Source organism: Rhinolophus ferrumequinum, chromosome 21 (genome assembly GCF_004115265.2).
Source record: "Rhinolophus ferrumequinum isolate MPI-CBG mRhiFer1 chromosome 21, mRhiFer1_v1.p, whole genome shotgun sequence".
Taxonomy (NCBI): domain Eukaryota; kingdom Metazoa; phylum Chordata; class Mammalia; order Chiroptera; family Rhinolophidae; genus Rhinolophus; species Rhinolophus ferrumequinum.
Window position 1 is genome coordinate 50,570,954 of NC_046304.1, and position 18,460 is coordinate 50,589,413.

At 47.7% G+C, this 18,460-nt stretch overlaps 1 protein-coding gene across 2 annotated transcripts in view; it reads left to right on the forward strand.

Moving 5' to 3' along the window:
• The window catches only part of SAP30BP (SAP30 binding protein), a 32,051-nt gene that overhangs the window by 4,336 nt on the left and 9,255 nt on the right, over positions 1–18,460 (forward strand). For both annotated transcript variants that reach the window (XM_033091654.1, XM_033091655.1), the window contains one exon: positions 16,382–16,424. In XM_033091654.1, coding sequence (XP_032947545.1) covers positions 16,382–16,424 — 43 coding nt within the window. The remainder of the gene's footprint in view (positions 1–16,381; positions 16,425–18,460) is intronic.

Genomic DNA, 18,460 nt, shown 5'->3' on the forward strand with positions numbered 1-18,460 from the left:
GAATCAGGAAGCCATAAGGACCGCCTTGTGTACTCTGGGTTCTCATTAGTTGTCTGGACGTGAAGAAGGGCCAGCAAGGGTGAGACGAGTGAAGCCTCGCCCCGCTGCTGAGCTGCTCTCAGCCTAACCCATTTTCCCAGGCTTGTGCCCTTCTACTCTTGGATAAGCTGTACAGAATGGTCCTTTTTGAAACAGCAAAGCCAATCCTTATTCTTCCATCCCACTAGCAGCCAAGAGTAATTCACATTTCCTGTCACACTGCTTGACCCTATTGTGATGAAGGTTAAGACTCACCCCACTCCCTTGTGTTGGGTACGCTTTCTGGACTGTGCACTGGGCATTATTAGTCCAAGTGTGCCTGCTGGGGAAGCATTCTTTAGGAATAAACTTTTTTTTTCCCAAATAGAAAGACTGATTCCATCTTTATAGGCCTGGAGAACAGGAATCAAGTTTTGTGATTAAAAACTGCTTTAAAACCAGCTGAGGCCTTCAGGGTGACCTAGTGGAATTTAGGAAAATTATACCCAATTAGAATCTACGTGTAAAACATTAGTATATTTGAAAATGCAGCATGAGCTGTTCCAAATTTGAACTGATTCTGTGATTGCATAGAACTGTGTGCAACCACTGAATAAACCCATGAAAGTCTGAGGACGATACAGAGAAGAAAAAACATTTTACCAAGAAAGTTTTGGCACCAGCATGCAGGAGGGGAAAAAAAAAAGTATCGTAGGAACTGCAAATGCAAGCTCCTTTCTGTGCCTAAGGAACGTTCCGTGGTAAGGAACACAGGCCCAAGAACTCGTCCGGGCATTATAGCAGGTGGGGAGACCTGTGCCGGGACCAGTGAAGTCACAGCTCTGCTTGGGCTTGCAGAAAGAAATAGTCAGTAGTAGCAGGATTGGTTTTCTTAGTATTGGGGGTGTGAGGAGCTTGGAGCCTATGCACAAAATAAGCCTGAGGAGCCGCCAGCGTTGTGATTAAAAGTTTTGGGGCTTCAATGCTAGAAGGAAAGGAGGATTTTTGCAACCTGGAACCTTTCTATGTAAAGTTGCCGGAAGCTGGAGCTTCCTGGGGAATGTCGCCCTTTCTGGAATACAGTGATTCCCACAGTAAATCCCCTGGGAATGACATGCTTTTATGAGAGGAAGACCAGCAAGGAGGGGAGGGGTCAGAATTGGGAAGTTTGTTATGTCTTTTATGCTCAGCTTCTCCTTTCTCAGTCCCACAAGAAGGTGTGTCATTTATACTTGCTCCTTGACTGATGTGCTTTACTGTATTTCATTCAGTTACTTGAATTTCACGTCTGAATTTCAAAAGTTTTCGTGGAACAATTTCTGTTCCTGTTGGGGAGCCCTCAGAAATCAGAACACAAGATCCAGCCCTCAAAGTAACTCAGTGTAGTTCTTTTGGAGGGGGTCCCCCAGTCCTCGGTGGCTAGCAGAGGCCCACTGGGGAATAGAAAGACCATGAGGCCTCCTGGCCTCTCCAAGGACTAGAAACAGCCCCCAGCCCCTTTTCCTTAGTCCTGGCCCTGACTTCTTTTCCTGCAGGAGCTGGCAGCAGACTGCCTTCCAGGTAACGGCCTTCACACCTCAAACCCCTCTTGACTCTCCCTCTATTCTGGAACCTTTTTGGCACATTTAAGTTTCATTTCAATTGATGTTTTTACAGTATTTTTGTATTCTAAACCCTAATATTGAATATTACTGCCTTAAGTATGTGAAGTTTCTAGCAATAAGTTATGTCACCAGAGGTGACATTTGTTTTGTTAGCAAATAGATTGATGTCATAACCATCTTTTCCACTAGATGGTGCTCCTTTCTACTTTGGCTCTTTAAGACCTGCTTTTAATTTTTTACTATTGCAGTTCTCAGAACATTTTGGTTCCTTTACACAATTAAAAATAAGGATCCCAAAGAGCTTTTCTTCATTTTGGTTTTATCTGTTGATATTTATTTTTTTAGAAGTTAAAACCAAGAAAAAAATTTAAATATTTTAAACTTACAAACCTATTATATATTAACATAAATAACATTTTTATGAAAAATCACTATTTCCGAAACCAAAAGAAACAAAGAGAAAACAAAGAGAGGCATCGTTTTGTCAATTTACAAGTTTCCTTAATGCCTAATATCTAGCTTAATAGACAGCCAGGGTCTCATAACTGCTGCATTCAATCTGTTGCAATATGTTGTTTTGGTTGAAGTATTTGAAGAAACGCTGTCTTCACAAAGATAGGTCGCGGGAAAGAGAAGTATTTTAATAGCCCTTCAGGTACTTGTGGATAATCTTCTCTGATAACTTCATCAAAACTCAGCAAGTGCTCTTTTTCCAAAGGTTAGTTGCAACGTGGACTGTGGAACCTTATCAACGAACTTTTGTACACTGCTTCATTAAAATCCAGGGTCTCTCTTGCACTTCTAATGGTCTTTATCCATGATGTGATGTTACGTCATCGGATGCTAGGGGGTTGGAAAGCGTTGGTTCCCTGTGTATGCAGATCTCCTCAATGCTGACACATTTTGTTCTGTAATATCCAGAAATAATCATATTTTTTAGTGACATGACTGATCTCCTCAGACAAGCCATTAAGGATTGGGAGGCTGCCATGCGCACATTAGGGGGTACACACTTTCCCAGATTCTCATTTTTGCTGGAGAGCTTGAATTTTATCATTGCCGATCAATATTATCAGAGTTTTCCTTACAGTGACAGGGTTCGTTTTTGGAAAATTTCTGCCAAACACCCAAGTCCAAATAACTATAGTTTGTACGTCAGTCATTCCTTCAAGTAAAAATGGGGTCCTGTGAAGAAAGCAGCTAGTGCAGCTTGGAACTCAAATAACCACACAAATGCTTTTCCTTTAGATAACCAAGTCTCTCATGTCATCATACAAAATGCCAAAAAAAATTTGTACTCAAGGATCAAGTGAAATTGGCTTTTTTTGTTTTGTTTTGTTTTTGAGAGTACGACTACTGCTAAAATTCGGTGCCACTGCCTTGATTTATTCTAAAGGGCCAAGAAGTTGACCCACGATTGCTCCTGTAAATGTCAACACAGTGAAAAAGGCAAATAATGTTTTAGTGTTAGGAAAATAATGGTGACCTTGCAGACTCCTGGGGGTCCACAAATTCACTTTGAGAACCACTGTTCTTCAAAAACCAAAATCTTGGGTAGGTGATAGTAAATAACTGGTAACTGCTTTCATTGCTCTGTAAGTACATGTTAAGCTGTTAGCCTTAGGGGGCCTTGAGCTTTGTTGGGGGCCGGAGAGCATCCAGAGTAAGACAAAGCAGCCCAGGTCGTAGGGGCAGTTAAAAGACCTGGGTTTGAATTCCAGCTGTCCTTGGGGAAAGTCCCTTAACCTCAGTGTTTCTCATCTGGAAAATAGGCCTAATAAAACATACCTCATTTGTTTTATGAGGATTAACTAAGCAAAATGTAAATACTTAGCTTAATAGTGTCTGGCATGTGTGTTTTCAGTAGTTAGGTACAACATCCAGTACCTCCTCTGCTCACTTCCCAGGCTGGTCACACATGTCGTTGGGCCTGTTTTGGAATATTGAATTCCTCGTTTAAACTGGAGTGTGCTCAGAGGAGAGAAATCTTAAAGGTGAGGGGACTTCGCACCACGTCACGTGAGGAACAGTTAAGGAGCTGGGGGAGAGAAGACTGGGGAAGAGCTGGTAGCTCTAGCTCTGTCTGCTCTTCGAAGGTCTAGTAAGGCAAGGGAGGTGGCAGCCGGATGAAGCAACGCATAGCGTTACACAGAAGTGTGCCTTGAACTTTCTGTCACCTCTGGCCAAAAGGGGTCGAGCTGCTTCGGTATGCAGGAAGCTCCCTGTTCTTGGACCTTTCACATGAATTTTAAGAAACCATTTGTCAAGAATGTCCTAAAAGACATTTGTGGGTTGGACTTGGACTAAACTCCCAAGGGGTTTCCTGGGAAAAGACTTCGGCATTATGGATGAGCAAAGTTGGGTGTTCTCTAACTTCATTACCTGTTGACTTTGGGTGTAGAGTACAAAGACTAAGAATTGTCCTAATTTTTATCACTGAAGTTTCGGGTTACCAATGAGTCCACAGTCCCACATTTGGGAGTTTGAGTAAGAAATGATGACTCCAGACCCACCTCTGGGGAGCCTTTGGTCCTGACCCATCAGCTGGGGTGGCTCTGGGGGTGCTGTGACTGCCCTGAATTAGAGAAGAGGCTGGAGGAGGTGGCCGAGCATTCCACAGGAAACACTGCCTCGGCTCCTCTGTTCCGTCGTATCTGTTCCTCTAACTTCAATTTTCCGGTCTTACCCGTTCAGTAAGCAGCCGGACTCAGATGTTCTGATTGCTTAACAGAAGGTGGCACTGCTGTCCTGGGAAAAGTCGGGTCGAGAAGTGGCAGTTCTCAGTCCCGCTCCTCACTACAGGGACAGGGTGCCCGTGGCTTAAGTGTTTCCTACATGTGTTTACGCTTGGCACATGAGCTTCCCTTTGCACCGCTCTCCTTTGTCCATGTTTTACCTCGATTGCCCTGGACCGTTTTCCCTTGTTTATTTTTTTTCCCACTCCCACAATTCCTGTGTATGAAGGTATTTCCACTCACTGTCCCTGACACACCCTTCCTTTGAAAACAAACACGACATTGATGAGCTGGTGGCGAGAGAAAGCTGGAGCAGCCTGTCGCCAACAAATGGGACTGGCTTCGCTGGGGTGGGACCTCCGGCCGCCCTGCGGTGCTGTGGTCCAGGCTTTGACCCAGGGAACGAATCCTCCTGGCCCAAGGAGCAAACATCTGGCAAAACAAAACAGTGTCTCAGGGTCAAGGAGGTGGCGTTGGGTGGGGAAGAAATTATCCTGGTATTTTTTTTAAAGGCGTGTATAATCCCAGTTCAAAGAAAACGTTTTAAAAATTCTTCGGGCCCAGGAGTGCAGAGATGTGGAGACGTGGCTTGGAGCCAGCCTAGTGGACCTGGAGTCAGGAGGCCTGGACCTCAGGCGCACAACTTACACTTCACTCACTCGTCTGTGAAGTCAGGGCTGTGGTACCCCATTTACCAGGTGATCGTGACAGCGGGATGCGATGTATGTGGATGTGTTTTTTACGGTCCGACCTCAAGTGTCTTCTGTGAGTTTGAGACTGTATGGGGCCCCATGTCATTTTTATCAGATTTAGGAAACTTCTAAACTGCAGTTAGCATTGCTAAGCCTTTTCAGCCAAGGTGAATCTGATTATATGCTCTCATCCTGTGGGTCAGAAGTTGCCACAGTTCTCGGTCCAGGGTACCCTCAGGGATTTTTCACAGATCTCCTAAGCCAAAAGGAACACCTAACAATTCTGTTTTTTAAATAATTGGCTCCAACAATCAGCATTACTGTCCTTACAGTTTAGTAGCCACTTGAAAAAATAATACGTACATCTGTGCGGTATCTGACAGATGATGTAGTGCTGAGTTTCCTTTGAAATTTTTAAATATCACAGGCACCTTTGTGAGTTGCAGCAGCATCCTGGGGTGCCTTGGTGGGCATTTTGGGAGTCCCAGAGGGTGGGGTTCCCAGAGGCCTGGCCAGCGGAGTGAACGGACCACACATGCACTCCCGAACTTCCATGAAGGTCAAGTGTCTCGGTTGCCATGTGTTATTGTTAATAATTGACTCGGGATCTCAATCAAGGATTTGCATGGGGCAGAAATGACTCGGTAATTCTCTCACTTCCCGTCCTCTGCAGCCCCTTCCCCCAGCCCAAGATTATCATTGGTCTTTTAAAGTATCAAAGATCTGGAGACTGAAAACTGCCCAAGGAGCTTATTTCCCAGGAATTTGCTGTTGATCACTGCTTTGAGGAAGAACTTTTAGGAGCCCGTCAGCAATTGCACATGGGCAACACTTCAGGTTGAAATTTTTAAATTTCTTTATTGACCATGTCCAGAAAGGGGCTCCAGATGTGTGCCAGCTTCTGCAGGATCGTGCAAAGCACAGTGTTTGCCTGTTGGGGCTTCAGGTGTGCTTGCTCTACCCCCAGGATCCTGAAATCAGAAGGGAGGTCCTGAGGCTTTTCATACACAAGCGACGTAGGGTTCTGTTCATCCTGAAGCACAGGTTGTGTAATTGTGCATAGGAGTCATGAGTCCCTTTCCAGCCTTTGAAAACGGGTTGTTGTGTGACTTTGCTTGGTGAGCTTCTGGAGAACCCTCCCTTGGCGGACTATTCTACTGAGAATTAATTTTCAGGATGGGATAGCAGAGGTTATCTGTTAGAGCTTAAACTTGGACTTTTCCTTAGAGATCCGGAACGTGGAAAGCGTCATATGGCTCTGTTTTTCTGGTAGTTACCCTATCAGGGTTTGGTTTGTTTTGTATCGTGCGTATTTTATTGTCAAATTATCGTAATACCAAGACTGAATATTTTGCAAAAGAAAAAAAAAATCACCTGATGCCACTATTCTAACAGTGTAGCAGCCATTTTCATTCTTCTCTTTATGTTTGCCTGTTACAACAGCGTGTATATTTTGTATCCAGATTAGTTTCCATTGGTATTAGGAACATCTTCAGTGCTGCTACAGTGTGGGTGATTATAACAGCATGACACAAATGAAAGATTAAAAACTAAACACTTAAGAATTATACAGCTCTCGGCCTTAGCGTCATCTTCTTGGATACCTCCGCGCCATGAGAGCCAAGTGGAGGAAGAAGCGAATGCGCAGGCTGAAGCGCAAAAGAAGAAAGATGAGGCAGAGGTCCAAGTAAACCGCTAGCTTGTACATCGGTGGAAGCCACAGGAGCAGAAATGAGGAAAGCCAGAGGCCAGGGATACTGCAACAAATTGTTGGACTGCATGCCTAATATCTAGGACTTCTCAATGGATCTAGAACATTCATTGCCATCTGTTCCCCGCTACCATCTTTTGAGAAACCCACTTGGCTCGTACAAAAGAGTCCTTTGCTCTGGACCTGTGACATTCTGGACAAGTTCTGTTCTCAGTTGTGGCTGAATGTAATGTGTACAATAAATCATCTGCTGTCTTAGCTGAAGAAACAAAACAAAACAAAACAAAACAAAAGAATTATACAGTAGGTGAGTTATAGCTTAATAAAAAACTGCTAGAAGAAAAAAATATTTTTTTAGTTTCTAAATACCTCCAAATGGGGAATAGTAAAGAAAAGGATGAGCTCCACCAACTTTTGTTCTAGTAGTGATACCAGACATTACCAATACACTTTTTCACATCAGTTCCCTTACTCTGCATATTTTCAGCTAGCTAGAATAAAATTCAGATTGAGTACATTATAGTAGCGAACTAGGAGTATATATTTTTAGTTGTTATTGAATAAAGTGCTATGTAGGCAGTTTCTTTCCAATGAGATTCCCTGATAGACAGGAAACATGACCCTTTACATGGGTCAGAAGAAATAACTCACTGTTTAAAGCTTGAGTCCTCATGGGAAGTCCACATGATTGTTCCCCCAGTGAGGGAGGAGGGCTTAGTAGGGGGTCAGGATTTGGTAGCATTTCTTCTGTAAGCCCCCAGGAAGTCTCAGCTAAGGACGGGGTGGCGGCACCCACTGTTTATATGATTAAGTCTTCAGGACCAGCCCTTCCGTTCAAGTCAACTCAGACATTACTCACTGGGGCCATGGGCTCTTGAGCTGTTTCCCCTGATCGTCATAGTTAAAAAGTAATAAATTTGGCAGTCTTCCCCTTAAGGCGAGGGTTTAATGCCTGCTTTGCTCTGTGACCTGCTGAGGAGTCATTCCTGAAGAGACATTTTTCCTCCTTGGTCTTTAATGTTGACTTCCCCAATGGTTGAATCAAGGGCTTCACAGGAACCATTAGTTTCCAGCCACCTAATCTAGAGGGAGGAGGTGAAAAGTTGGGAAGAGTTATCTCTGGGCGTTAGAGTCAGATAGACTCAGGTTTGAATTCCAGCATGTAATTTCTGGGCACGAAGCTGCTTCATTGTGCTTTGCCTCAGTTTTCTCATCTGTAAAATGGAAACAATAATGTCTGCCTCGTGGGGTTATTGTGAGACTTGACTGATACATGTTACCTTCTAGTGAGTTCTTTGTTTTTAGGGTACGGGAGGGAGAATGGATGCTTGGCCCCTCTATCTTGGTTTTATCCTACCTGCCCCATGTTCTGCCTCCCATACCTCATGGTCCTTTAAATGCTGATTAGAAAACTAATTGCAGCGTGACTCACCTAGGACCAGAGAAGGAAATGACCCTTGACCATTGCTGGTTTGGGAGCCACCCGCTCTTAACTTCTCACTGGAAGTTGTCATACAGACTTTAAATTGTTGAGAATGCCCAAGCCTGCTTAACATTTGGCATGTCCTTTCTCTCGCCATAATGAATAGCCAAGTGGCTTTCGTTAGGCCTCATCTTTAACAAGGCTAGGATTGCCGTTGTAGAAGTGGGAGACATGGAATTTCCATGCTGGGGAGAACCCACCCAGCCCAGGCTAGGGTCTACAGGTCTGGTGATCTGATCTGAGCAGCAGACAGAAGTACAGAGAAGGGGCCAGCTGTGTAAGCAGTTCTTTTGTTGTCCAGACTGAGAGAAATCCAAGCTAGGTCCTTTGTCTTACCACCTTCCAAAAAAGGCCTGGCTACATCTGAGGCTGAGCGCTGTGCTAGTAGGAACGTTGTAATTGCTGGAAGTTGTGATCTCATGCAAAGGAGAACAAGAACCATTATTCTCCCTCTGAACCCCCTCTTGGCTCCACCGCGGTGCCAGCAGGCCCTTCTTGACTGCACTTGCTCCCAGTCAATTGAAGCTGACTCCCAGAAGCCCCACCCCGCTCCTGCATGGTTCTGTAGCCAAGAAGGAGCCGCTGTGTGCCCGTTCCGCCCACCCAGCAGCCCGGCAAGCCCCAACGTACTTCCCTGCAGGCCCAGATGCCGCAGATTACTGACTGAGGTGTGGCTGGGCCCTCCTTCCCCAGTTGGGATTTATCTTTTTGAAATTATGTGATGCAGAGAGCCAACTGCCTATCCTTAGGGATCCAGCATTTCCCGTCTTCCTTCTGTGTTTTTCAGGGCTTCTTTTGTTTGTTTTGTTGTGGAGTGTTTTAAAATGCTTATATTTAATATCAGTGTTTTCTAATACAAAAATATGGAATGCAGTATAATTAATTAAATTAATCGCAAAATAATTGGAGGATTTATTTAAGGAGTATTCATAGTATTCTATAGGCTGTGTGATCTGGTAATGGGACACAAATTTAAAGTTACATGATGAAGTTCTTTCCATTGTAGCAGTGTATCTGTAGAGATCATTTTTATCTCCAAAGGTTGAGGCCCGTTGTGAATCTGCCACTGGGGCCAGTAGCCCTGGACCTGCCTCCTCTGCCATCTTGACCGGAAGTCCTGTTCTGTGTTTTAATCCACGTCTCTTGAAATGCATCTGTGTGATCTCTGGGTTCAATGGGATTCTGCTCAGTTTTAGTCCCAACATTGGAGTTCAGGAAGTTTTTCATAAGCAGTGTCCTAAGATACTGGCATTCCTTCTGGCCCTGTACATGATTAATTCCTCTTCCTGTCAGAGTGTAGGTGATGACCCGTTTGCTTTTCCATAATCCTAGCTTTCTGTTATCTTGGTTATGTCTGTCCCGATGTTTATCTGGCACCTCAGCTTGGCACCTGACCTCTCAGGCAGTGCATGCTTTTGTAATTCGGTGGCCATGTTGAGTATGGGTCTCAAAGGCTTCACTCTGCTGTCCTCAGCCTCACAAAGCTGCCTCCCTAGTCCTTGGCTGGCTCTAAGCCCCCCACCCCCAGCCTCTGCCTCCCCCATAACAACTTGAAGCATAGAGACACTGTTTTTGTGGAAAACCTTTAAGAAAAAGGCACAACCTGGCCCCACCACGGAGAGCTTAACTCAGATCCTTGATGTGAGGTGACCTTTGTACCAGACGCCGCCCACCCTGACACCCTCCCCGCAGGAGTGGGGAGAGGAATGGAATGGCCCTCTCTGAACATCTTTTACCACTTTCAGGAAGCTCAGAATCTTCAAGTATCTAGAATGGAATCTGAAATTCTACTTGGAAGGTCAGATAACAAAGTGTCCCCTACAGAGAAGCTCCTGGCCAGAGCATTGCGTTTCCAGTAAAGTCTGGTTGGTTCCCTGTGACAGCAACAGCGCCATGCTGAGCAATTTCGGCTTTGTCGTGGCTGGATTTTTTCAGATAGAAAAGAGCACTGTTTCTTCCCTGTCTCCCTGCCTTGTCTCAGGTCTACAAGGCCAGTCCTAGAGCCGGCTTAATTTGTCTTGGCAAACGCCTGTTTAACGCCTTCCTGTAGAAACCTTCTCTGCTTGGGAGCTGAGTCTTCCCGTCAGGACGCTGGAGTGAAGGCGAGTCTGCCACATCCAAGGTGGCCCCACCAACTTCCGCCATTTTTCGATAAATTGAGTGTTTCCATCCTCAGGCAGGCAGCGTGCCATGGCAGTGGCCCATCCTGACCAACAGGATACAACTGAAGGAAAATGTGCTGGCGACGGGCTTTCTCTGCAGCTCTCCTGTGTATGTGGGAAAACAGCCCACGTGGGCATCTGTGCCATAGGGAGCTGGCCCCACACAGCACGGGTTCAGTGACTCCCTCTGAGCCTTGGGAATGACTGACGGCTCTCAGGTCACGCCCCCAACCATGTCTGTCAAACCACAATAATTTTATTCTGGAGCTGGGAGGTATTTGATGAAAGTTCCAGAATTGCTGCTTTCTTGGCAACATGAAGTGACTCACACTTGCAGCTCAGAAACCTTGTTTGACTTTCATTCTGATGCTTTCAAGAGGGCTCCCAGACACACCAGTCACTTCAGAAGCAGCAGTATTGTGTGTTCACAGTACTGGGGGTGTTGTGAGAAGTAAGTGAGATCTTTCATTGAGTGCTTCCGCATGCCCACAGTTATCCTAGACTGAGTTTGTTCCTAGTACACCCCAGCATTTGGCCATTGTCTGGTCCATAATAAATGCTCAGTAAATTATTTTTGGAGTAATAAATAAAGCATACAATAATTCTTTTTGCCTTAGGATTAGAAGGAGCAAACTAGATTTAAGGTCCTTTTAATTCAGTAGTGGTGCTCCGCTTCTTCTTCTGCCGGCCCCACCTCAGCCTTTTATTGCAGGTCCAACCCCTTTATTAGTTCCTCTTCTGCTGCCTCCCTTTTTGACGTTGAGCCCACACATCGAACTCACTGTGGGCTATGAAGGTTTGGAGTCCGGGGGTCAAGCACTGCAGCTGAATGTGGCTATGAAACCCTCAACGGGACTAAAGAGAAACTGACTGGTTAGAAAGTGGGGGGTCGGAGGGAGAGAGAGAGTATGTGTGTTTTCAATGTTTGTTGCAGGTGCTGAGGACACAGTGTTAAATAAGACTGTTAGTGAGAGTACAGGGTGGGGCAGACGTCTTCATTGGCCAGGTGGGGGTGGGGTAAAAGAAGGTGTCCTTGAGCTGAGTTCTGAAGTCTGACTGGGGCTTGCTTACTAGGCACGCGTGGGGAGGGGGGTGTTCCAGGGAGCGGGCTTTGCCAGGGCCCTGGGGAGGCACCTCTGGTGCGGAAGAGAAGGCTGAAATGGTCGGCAGCGCTTCCCCAAGGTGTGGGGCCGCAGCAAGGATTCATTTTTAAGTCAGTACTCTGCTCGTTAAGTGAGATATGAGTAGGACTCTACTTGGACAGGCCCATGTCTGAGAACGTAAGATTTGGAAGGTTTTGTTTTACTGACCTCCCTCTCCAGCTGCCACCTACTTTTAAGATGCCGGATTACATCAGTCAACAGAAAACATACAGTCTAGCATTCTTCCCCTGGCAGAGGGGGTGAGGCTGCCCTTTGCCCTCTGTGCAGAGTGCTTTCTCTGTGCCTACCGTGTTTCCCAAAAATAAGACCTAGCCGGACAATCAGCTCTAATGCATCTTTGGAGCAAAAATTAATATAAGACCAGGTCATTATATTACATTATATATATAAGACCCGTCTCATATTGTGTCCAGTATTATATTATGTTATATTATATTATATTATATTGCATTATATTATACCGGGTCTTATGGTCTTATATTAATTTTTGTTCCAAAAGATGCATTAGAGCTGATTGTCCAGCTAGTTCTTATTTTTGAGGAACCACAGTAATGCTCCCAAAGCTGGAGAGAAAAGGTAATGTTTAGATTTGGCAGAATCCAGCTTCCAGAGGCTGCGTTGCTTTGTCTCAAGATGCCCATGGATCTTTGAGCGAGCTTTGTGGGGCAGGTTCCAGGAAGGACTGGCGAAGCATTGTCGGCTGTAATAAACTTCCATTCTCTCTACCAGGACCTGGTACTTCTCTGCTGAGTAAGTCCTCCCAGCTCAGATAGCAGCTTATCCCACTTCGTGGAGCCATGTTTTCACTTCCTTCCTCTGCTTCAGTCGTAATTTTGTTGGTGTTGGACTTTTGTATTCTCTGCAGGAGGAACTACCTTCCAGGTTCTGTAATCCCTGAGCACGAGGCCCCTGCCATGGCTGTTGCATCCTTACAAGTCTCAGACACGGTTGATTAAGAACGAGAATTTGACAGGTTCAGATCACTGTTCTCCAGGGATGTCCCTGCCTGCTGCAAGCTGCCTTGTGGCCTGGTTGGTGGGGGCTTTAGTCTCAGGTGAAGCTGGGGGAGGCTGAAGGGGTGCAGACAGTCAGAAGGGAAGGTCTTGCCTCAGAGCTGGGTTTCCTTGACCATCTCAGTGCTCTCTCTCCTCCTTTTCCCATCTCCTCACTTGGCTGCTTAGGAAGCTGTGGATTTTGTTTTGTTTTCCTGAACTAGAGAGCTGAAGCGGTTTACCTGGTCTTTTCTCCTAGGAGCTGCTAGGTGAGATGCTTCATTTTCACCTTCCTAAAGAACTGGGTGAAAACCCCTCAGCCTGCCATGTCGGAGGGGTGTGGGCTCCATGCCTCCTGGCTGACGCAGACAACTGTCTGGAAAATAGATCTCCAGGCTGAGTTCATGGCTTTGGCCAACTGAAAATATCCACCTGGCGGCCAGAGGGATGGATTCGTACAAGTCAAGACAGGTGTCCCAGTGCATTCCGAAACACTGCTTTGGAGGCAAGGGAAGAAAAGGAACAGTGGTTTCTTGTTGCTCTGCTGGTATCCTAACCGCCTCTTCCTGCCTCTTTAAGGGCACAGTGAGACGCTCTCCCTATTGCCGGTTTTGTAAAACCGGTTTCTTAAACTCCTGGCAGTTTAATAACGTGAACCTCCCGGCTGTCTCCTTGGCGCTATCATTTTAAACATTTTATCAGATGTTTTTTCTGACCCCATGGCTGGCTTCCAAGATAACTATCATGGCTGCTCGGTTCTTTTTCGTACTGAATTCCTGGTACGTGACTAGGACATGGCTGGGAGGGGGCTGTCTCTCTAGGTCTTGTCCGGAGTGTGGACACCCCCACCTCACCCCCAAGGTCTGTCTCCCTGAAGCTGCTGTCATTGGATGAAACTTGGCCTCAGTGGACAGTTGAGCATAAATGGTTCTAAAAAACATCTTTGAGGTGTCTGACACCTGCCCTCCTGGGTGTCGCCAGGCACCCCGACTCTCCTTCCTTGCTGGCTTCCTGCGGCACTGCTTGAAGTCCTGGACCCAATTCCATTTGAAGCACACAGGATGTGAGTCCAGGCCCTTCGTTGTGGGCTTCAGCTGCTTTAAGATCCAGGAGAACTTGGGTTGTTGTTCTTCAGGACCACCTTGGTCCAGTGACACCTGCCCAGGAATTCACCCCCAGCTTGTTCATGTCAGGGCAGAAGTACATTCTGACACAAACCAAGGTGTGGCCACCAGGAGGCACAGGTGCCCACAGCCTGGTTCCCCGGGGCCTTAGAAGTCCCACAGGTGTCTGTCTGTGACACAAACGGGAAATCTGAACAAGCACAGATTCCCAAGTCTTCTCCAGGAGACCTTTGTGCAGAATCGTGTGCCCTCTCATCTGTGGAGGCGCCTTTGTATGTTTGGCCCAGAGGATTGATTCTCTCAAGGCGGGAGAATCTCGCGCTTGGAGTTGGGTCCGTGTCCGGTGGTCGGCACATTGCTTGGAGGGACGGTGGAGCTGGATTCCACTGCTGAGAAGTTGGGGTGTTGGGGAGGTTGGGTTTGGGGTTGAGTAAGAGTCCATAGCTCCATGGGGCTCAGGGTGAACTCTGGGCACGCAGCATGTGTGTGTGTGCACATGTGTGTGTGGTGAGGGTGAGAAAGCAAAGACTAGACTACTTGGCAGATGGAAACCACCAAGTTTATTTTTTATTTTTTGGTTTTTTTTTAATGTGTAGAATGATTCATTTGAGGGGGATGAGGAGTGAAGCCAAAAAAGGAAAGACTGAAAACAAGGGAAAAAGGAAAACTTTCTGCTTGTGATTTTGCCCCATCATCTCTTTTCTTCCAGAGACATGACTAAACAACCTCTGCTAAGCCAGGCAAGGATGTTATGAAACACAGGGATCCCCCCTGCCCCCGCCCCCATTGCCAGGGACCGAAAAGCTACAAGCAGCCCCACGGGGGCTCAGGGCCTTTCGCCTTACCCAAGGAGGCCCGGGAGTAAACAAGTCCCCTTTGAAGAGACCTTGCTTGTTTGGTGACTAACTTCCTGTGTCTCTGGAGTATACCCATAGAATTCCAACAATTCCAGCCTGGATATCTTGCCTCAGCTCTGCATTTGGGGCCAGGAGAGGGGCTGGCACAGTGTAGGGCGACCAGCCAGCTGGCCTGGGAAAGGAGGTAGGATGTACCCAACTGATGTTTTCCCACAATTAGCAACCAGAAAGCTGGCCCCTGGGGGGGAATTTCAGGGCCTTTGATGGTCCCACATTTTGTTACTGTCACGTTCTTTAACATTGGTTCCTCCAGAGTCACTGCTACAAAGGGATTGTTGTGGGCCCCTGGGGACTGGCACTGTCTGTGGAGCAGCTGATTGATGACCAACCTGAATTTGGCATGGCAGTCCTCCAGGCCGCCTCCTGACCCTCCTCTACCCCGGCGCAGGCCGGCCTCCTCTTTGCCCACCTGATTGGCAGGGGTGGGTGGTAGAGGAGCCGCGTTGCTAAGCAGCCTGGCCTGGACATTATGTCTGTCCAGGTTGAATGAATAGCTGCAGTGTTCAGCAGAATTGAGGGGGTTTTGGCCTGTCCCAGAATCCAGAGGGACTTTCTGGGAGAAGGGGGGCTAAGATCTCCTACTCTGGTCTTAGCTTGGAGCCATCACGTGGGAGGGGGTTAGGTATCCTTCCTGCGCCTTCCTTTCTGACATGTCTCTTCATGTGAATAGAGAACAGAGCCCTACAGCCGTTGCTGTGTGCAGGTCTTGTTCCAGAGTTGTTACTGTCTTTTCTCCTCCCTCACCCACCAAAGCAAAAGGAAGTGAGATCCAACAACTTCCTGGGAGCGCAGCTTCTGCCACTTAGATCATTAGTGTTTTGTGGCCCTCAAGTCCCCTCGATCTAACTGTGATTGAGGGGTTGGGTTTCCCCAGAAATGGGGAGACACAGATGTTCTTGCTGATATGTACCGTTGGGAAGCGGGGGAACGGCCTCCCTCACTGGGTCGGGCTCGTGACGGAGCTGGGACCGGCGCAGGGGGGTGTTCTCCAGGTTAGTTTGGTTTAGATGAGGCATTTACTCTGGGCAGTGAAATACAGAGCAAGTCCAGAAAACTGATAAGAACCCTCTGCTCTTAGGTTTCTGCACGCGGCTAGAGCGAAGGACGCGTGGAAGTGTGTGTGGTGGGGCAGTAGTCTGCGTGAAGCATCAGAGAAAGCTTTTCTTTGGAGAATATAAAGCCAACGTAAAGAGAGCTGGGGGGTGAGACAGGGAGAGCAGCTGCCTGCGTGCCGGAGCCTTTCTGGGGCCTGGTTCGGTCACTTTTATATCAAAGGATGGCTATGTGCCTGCTCCAGGGTTCCCTTGTGATAAAGTCTCCCCTTTTTGCTTAAACTAAAAGAAAAAGCTCTTGGGAGTAGGTAGTCTTTGTGTTTTAGTCATAGTATCTCACATTATAAAATAACCACCTCTGGCTTCCTTAGTACCAGCTGGGGTGGCCATGTTCTGGGGTGGCTGGGGGGGGCGCCGCGGGCAGGATCCAGGTGTGCAGGTGACAGACGGCTGGCGTTTGCTCTCCTCAGCCTTGGTGGGTAGTGGCCCTGCTGGAGGCCATGGAAGAGAGACTGAAGTGGGTGACGAGCGTCCTGGCTGCTCTGATAAGGGAAGAAAAGGGGTTCAGGGGTCCCAGAAGGCCCCGAAGCATCAGCTCACTCTCAGGGTTCCCTGCGGTGCCTTCACTTTTTTTCCTTCCTTGAGTATCCTCACTGGTCTCTGTGGAAAGTGACTTTGGATCGGAAATGCCATGCTTACCTCCTTGCATTTTTGGTTCTGTTTTGCAGGATAACCCAGAAGTGGAAAAGCGGGATCCACAGGAATTAGTTGGTAAGTACGGGAATGCCTTGAGGGCACATTCTGAGCCTTGGCCTAAGCGAACTGGCTTCCGGCCACGCGGGGGGCTTCTCTCTGCTTCGGCCAAGGCAGCTGTTCTGGCTGGAGCTTTGTCTCTCCTGCTCTCGCTTAGGGCCTCTGGCATTTCCTGAGATGGCTGGGTAAGACATCCCGGGAACAATTCTTCTTTGAAAATCATATCCATGGTGTATTTCGTTGGGCTTTGGTCCGCTGCCAGTGTTGTCAGGAGGGATTCCAGGCCTCTCCAGCTGGGACCTCGTTCCCCTTATGCCCAGGGCTCGTCCTCTGCCCTCGGGCCACCTCCTTCCCCCTCTGCTGGCACATTTATGTGCTCCTGGAGCAAGCGTGTGGCCTCTGCTGACACTTGTTCTGTCCCCGAAGGAGAACATGCCTCAACAGTCATGGAGTCTGGGACCCTTGGTGACTTGGGCGGGGAGGGCGGGTACGTTTCTGGAAAATGGCACACGTGTCGTCTCAGTCCTGTGTTAACTCCAGCCTCATACCCCTTCTCCAAGCGCCTCAACTCCCTCGGTGTGGCCGTGGACTTTGTCACTGCTCTCTCAAAGCCTGGCCAAACCTCCCTTTCTGGGGCAACTGTGACAGCCTCGCCCTGCCTGCTTAATCTTTATAAAGCGGGGTTCTTGCTCCCTGGCTCCACAGGCGACCTGCAGAGCCTGCTTCTGCGCCTTCTTACCGGTTCCAGCCCTGGGGAGCCCAGGACTCAGGCTAGACGTGCTGCTTCCTGCACCTGTCCTTTTTCTGGACAGAATCCTTTCCCTGGGGGTGGGAGGTGGGGACCCATTCTGGTTTTCCTAACTGAGAAGTATTTGTTATGTTTGTCTTCTGAGGAAGGATGGGGCAGGGACACTCCGAGTAGCCCAGACCGTCAGTAGGATGCTGCCTTTATTCCTGAATTTTCTGAGGAATGGATGGAGTGTGTGTCTTTCAAAGCCGGAATTTTCCTAAAACCGTAGAGTTTGCTCTTTAGAACATGGTACTATGGGGGGTGTACCAGTTGGCTTTGTGGGCAGAGGAAGCAGGGCATGCCCTTGCCAGGAAGCCTATGGCCTCCTCAAGTGGGTGACCCAAAGGGCGGGTGTGACTGGGGCTTCAGCCCCCTCTCCCCTCCCCCACCTCCCCCATCCCTGCTGTTTACTACCAGGAAACGGGGGGTGGGAGTGGGCCATAGAGCCCGGGGCCACAGTGCCCGCTGCTGCTGCCAGCAGCGCTTGTGCTGGGCAGGCGGGGGGATGAGTGTATGGGGGCAGCAGCCGTCTCCCCCCCAGCCTCTTCCTCAACCAGCTTTCACTTTTTCTCTCCTGGCCACTCTTTGAAAATAGCTTCATTGAGGTTGTAACTTACACAGAGTAAGATTGGCCAGTTTAAAGTGTGCCGTTTGATGAGTTTTGACAGATGTGTCCAGTCGGATTAACTCCCACAACAACCATAATGTAGAACGTTTCCTTCACTCCCAAAACGTTCGCGGACTCCTCCCCTTGAACAGTTTCCTCCCGCAGCCTCAGGCAGGCAGTGTTCTTTCTTCACTGTAGTTTTGCCCTTTTCAGAATTTCATATAAATCAAGATTTCTCAACCTCGGCACTACTGACATTTTGGGCTGGATAATTCTTTGTTGTGGGGGCCTGGCTTGTGCATTGTACAGTGTTTTAGCAGTATCGTCGGTCTGTGCCCACTAGATGCCAAGAGCACCGCCCTCCCCCACCAGATGCGACAATGAAAAATGTTTCTAGACATTGCCAAATATTCCCCGGGGAGCGGGGGCCAAAATCGCTCCCAGTTGAGGACCATTCCTACAAATGGAATCATTTTTGTTTCTGAGATCTACCCATGTTGTTGAGCACATCTATAGTTTTCTTTCTTTTTATTGCTAAATATTATTTTCTTGTAGGATTACACCACAATGTCTAATCCGTTCACCTGCAGAGGTCATAGGTAGATCTTGAAGCCTTACCGTTTTGATGACTGTTACCATTTCTAACTGAGAAGGGAA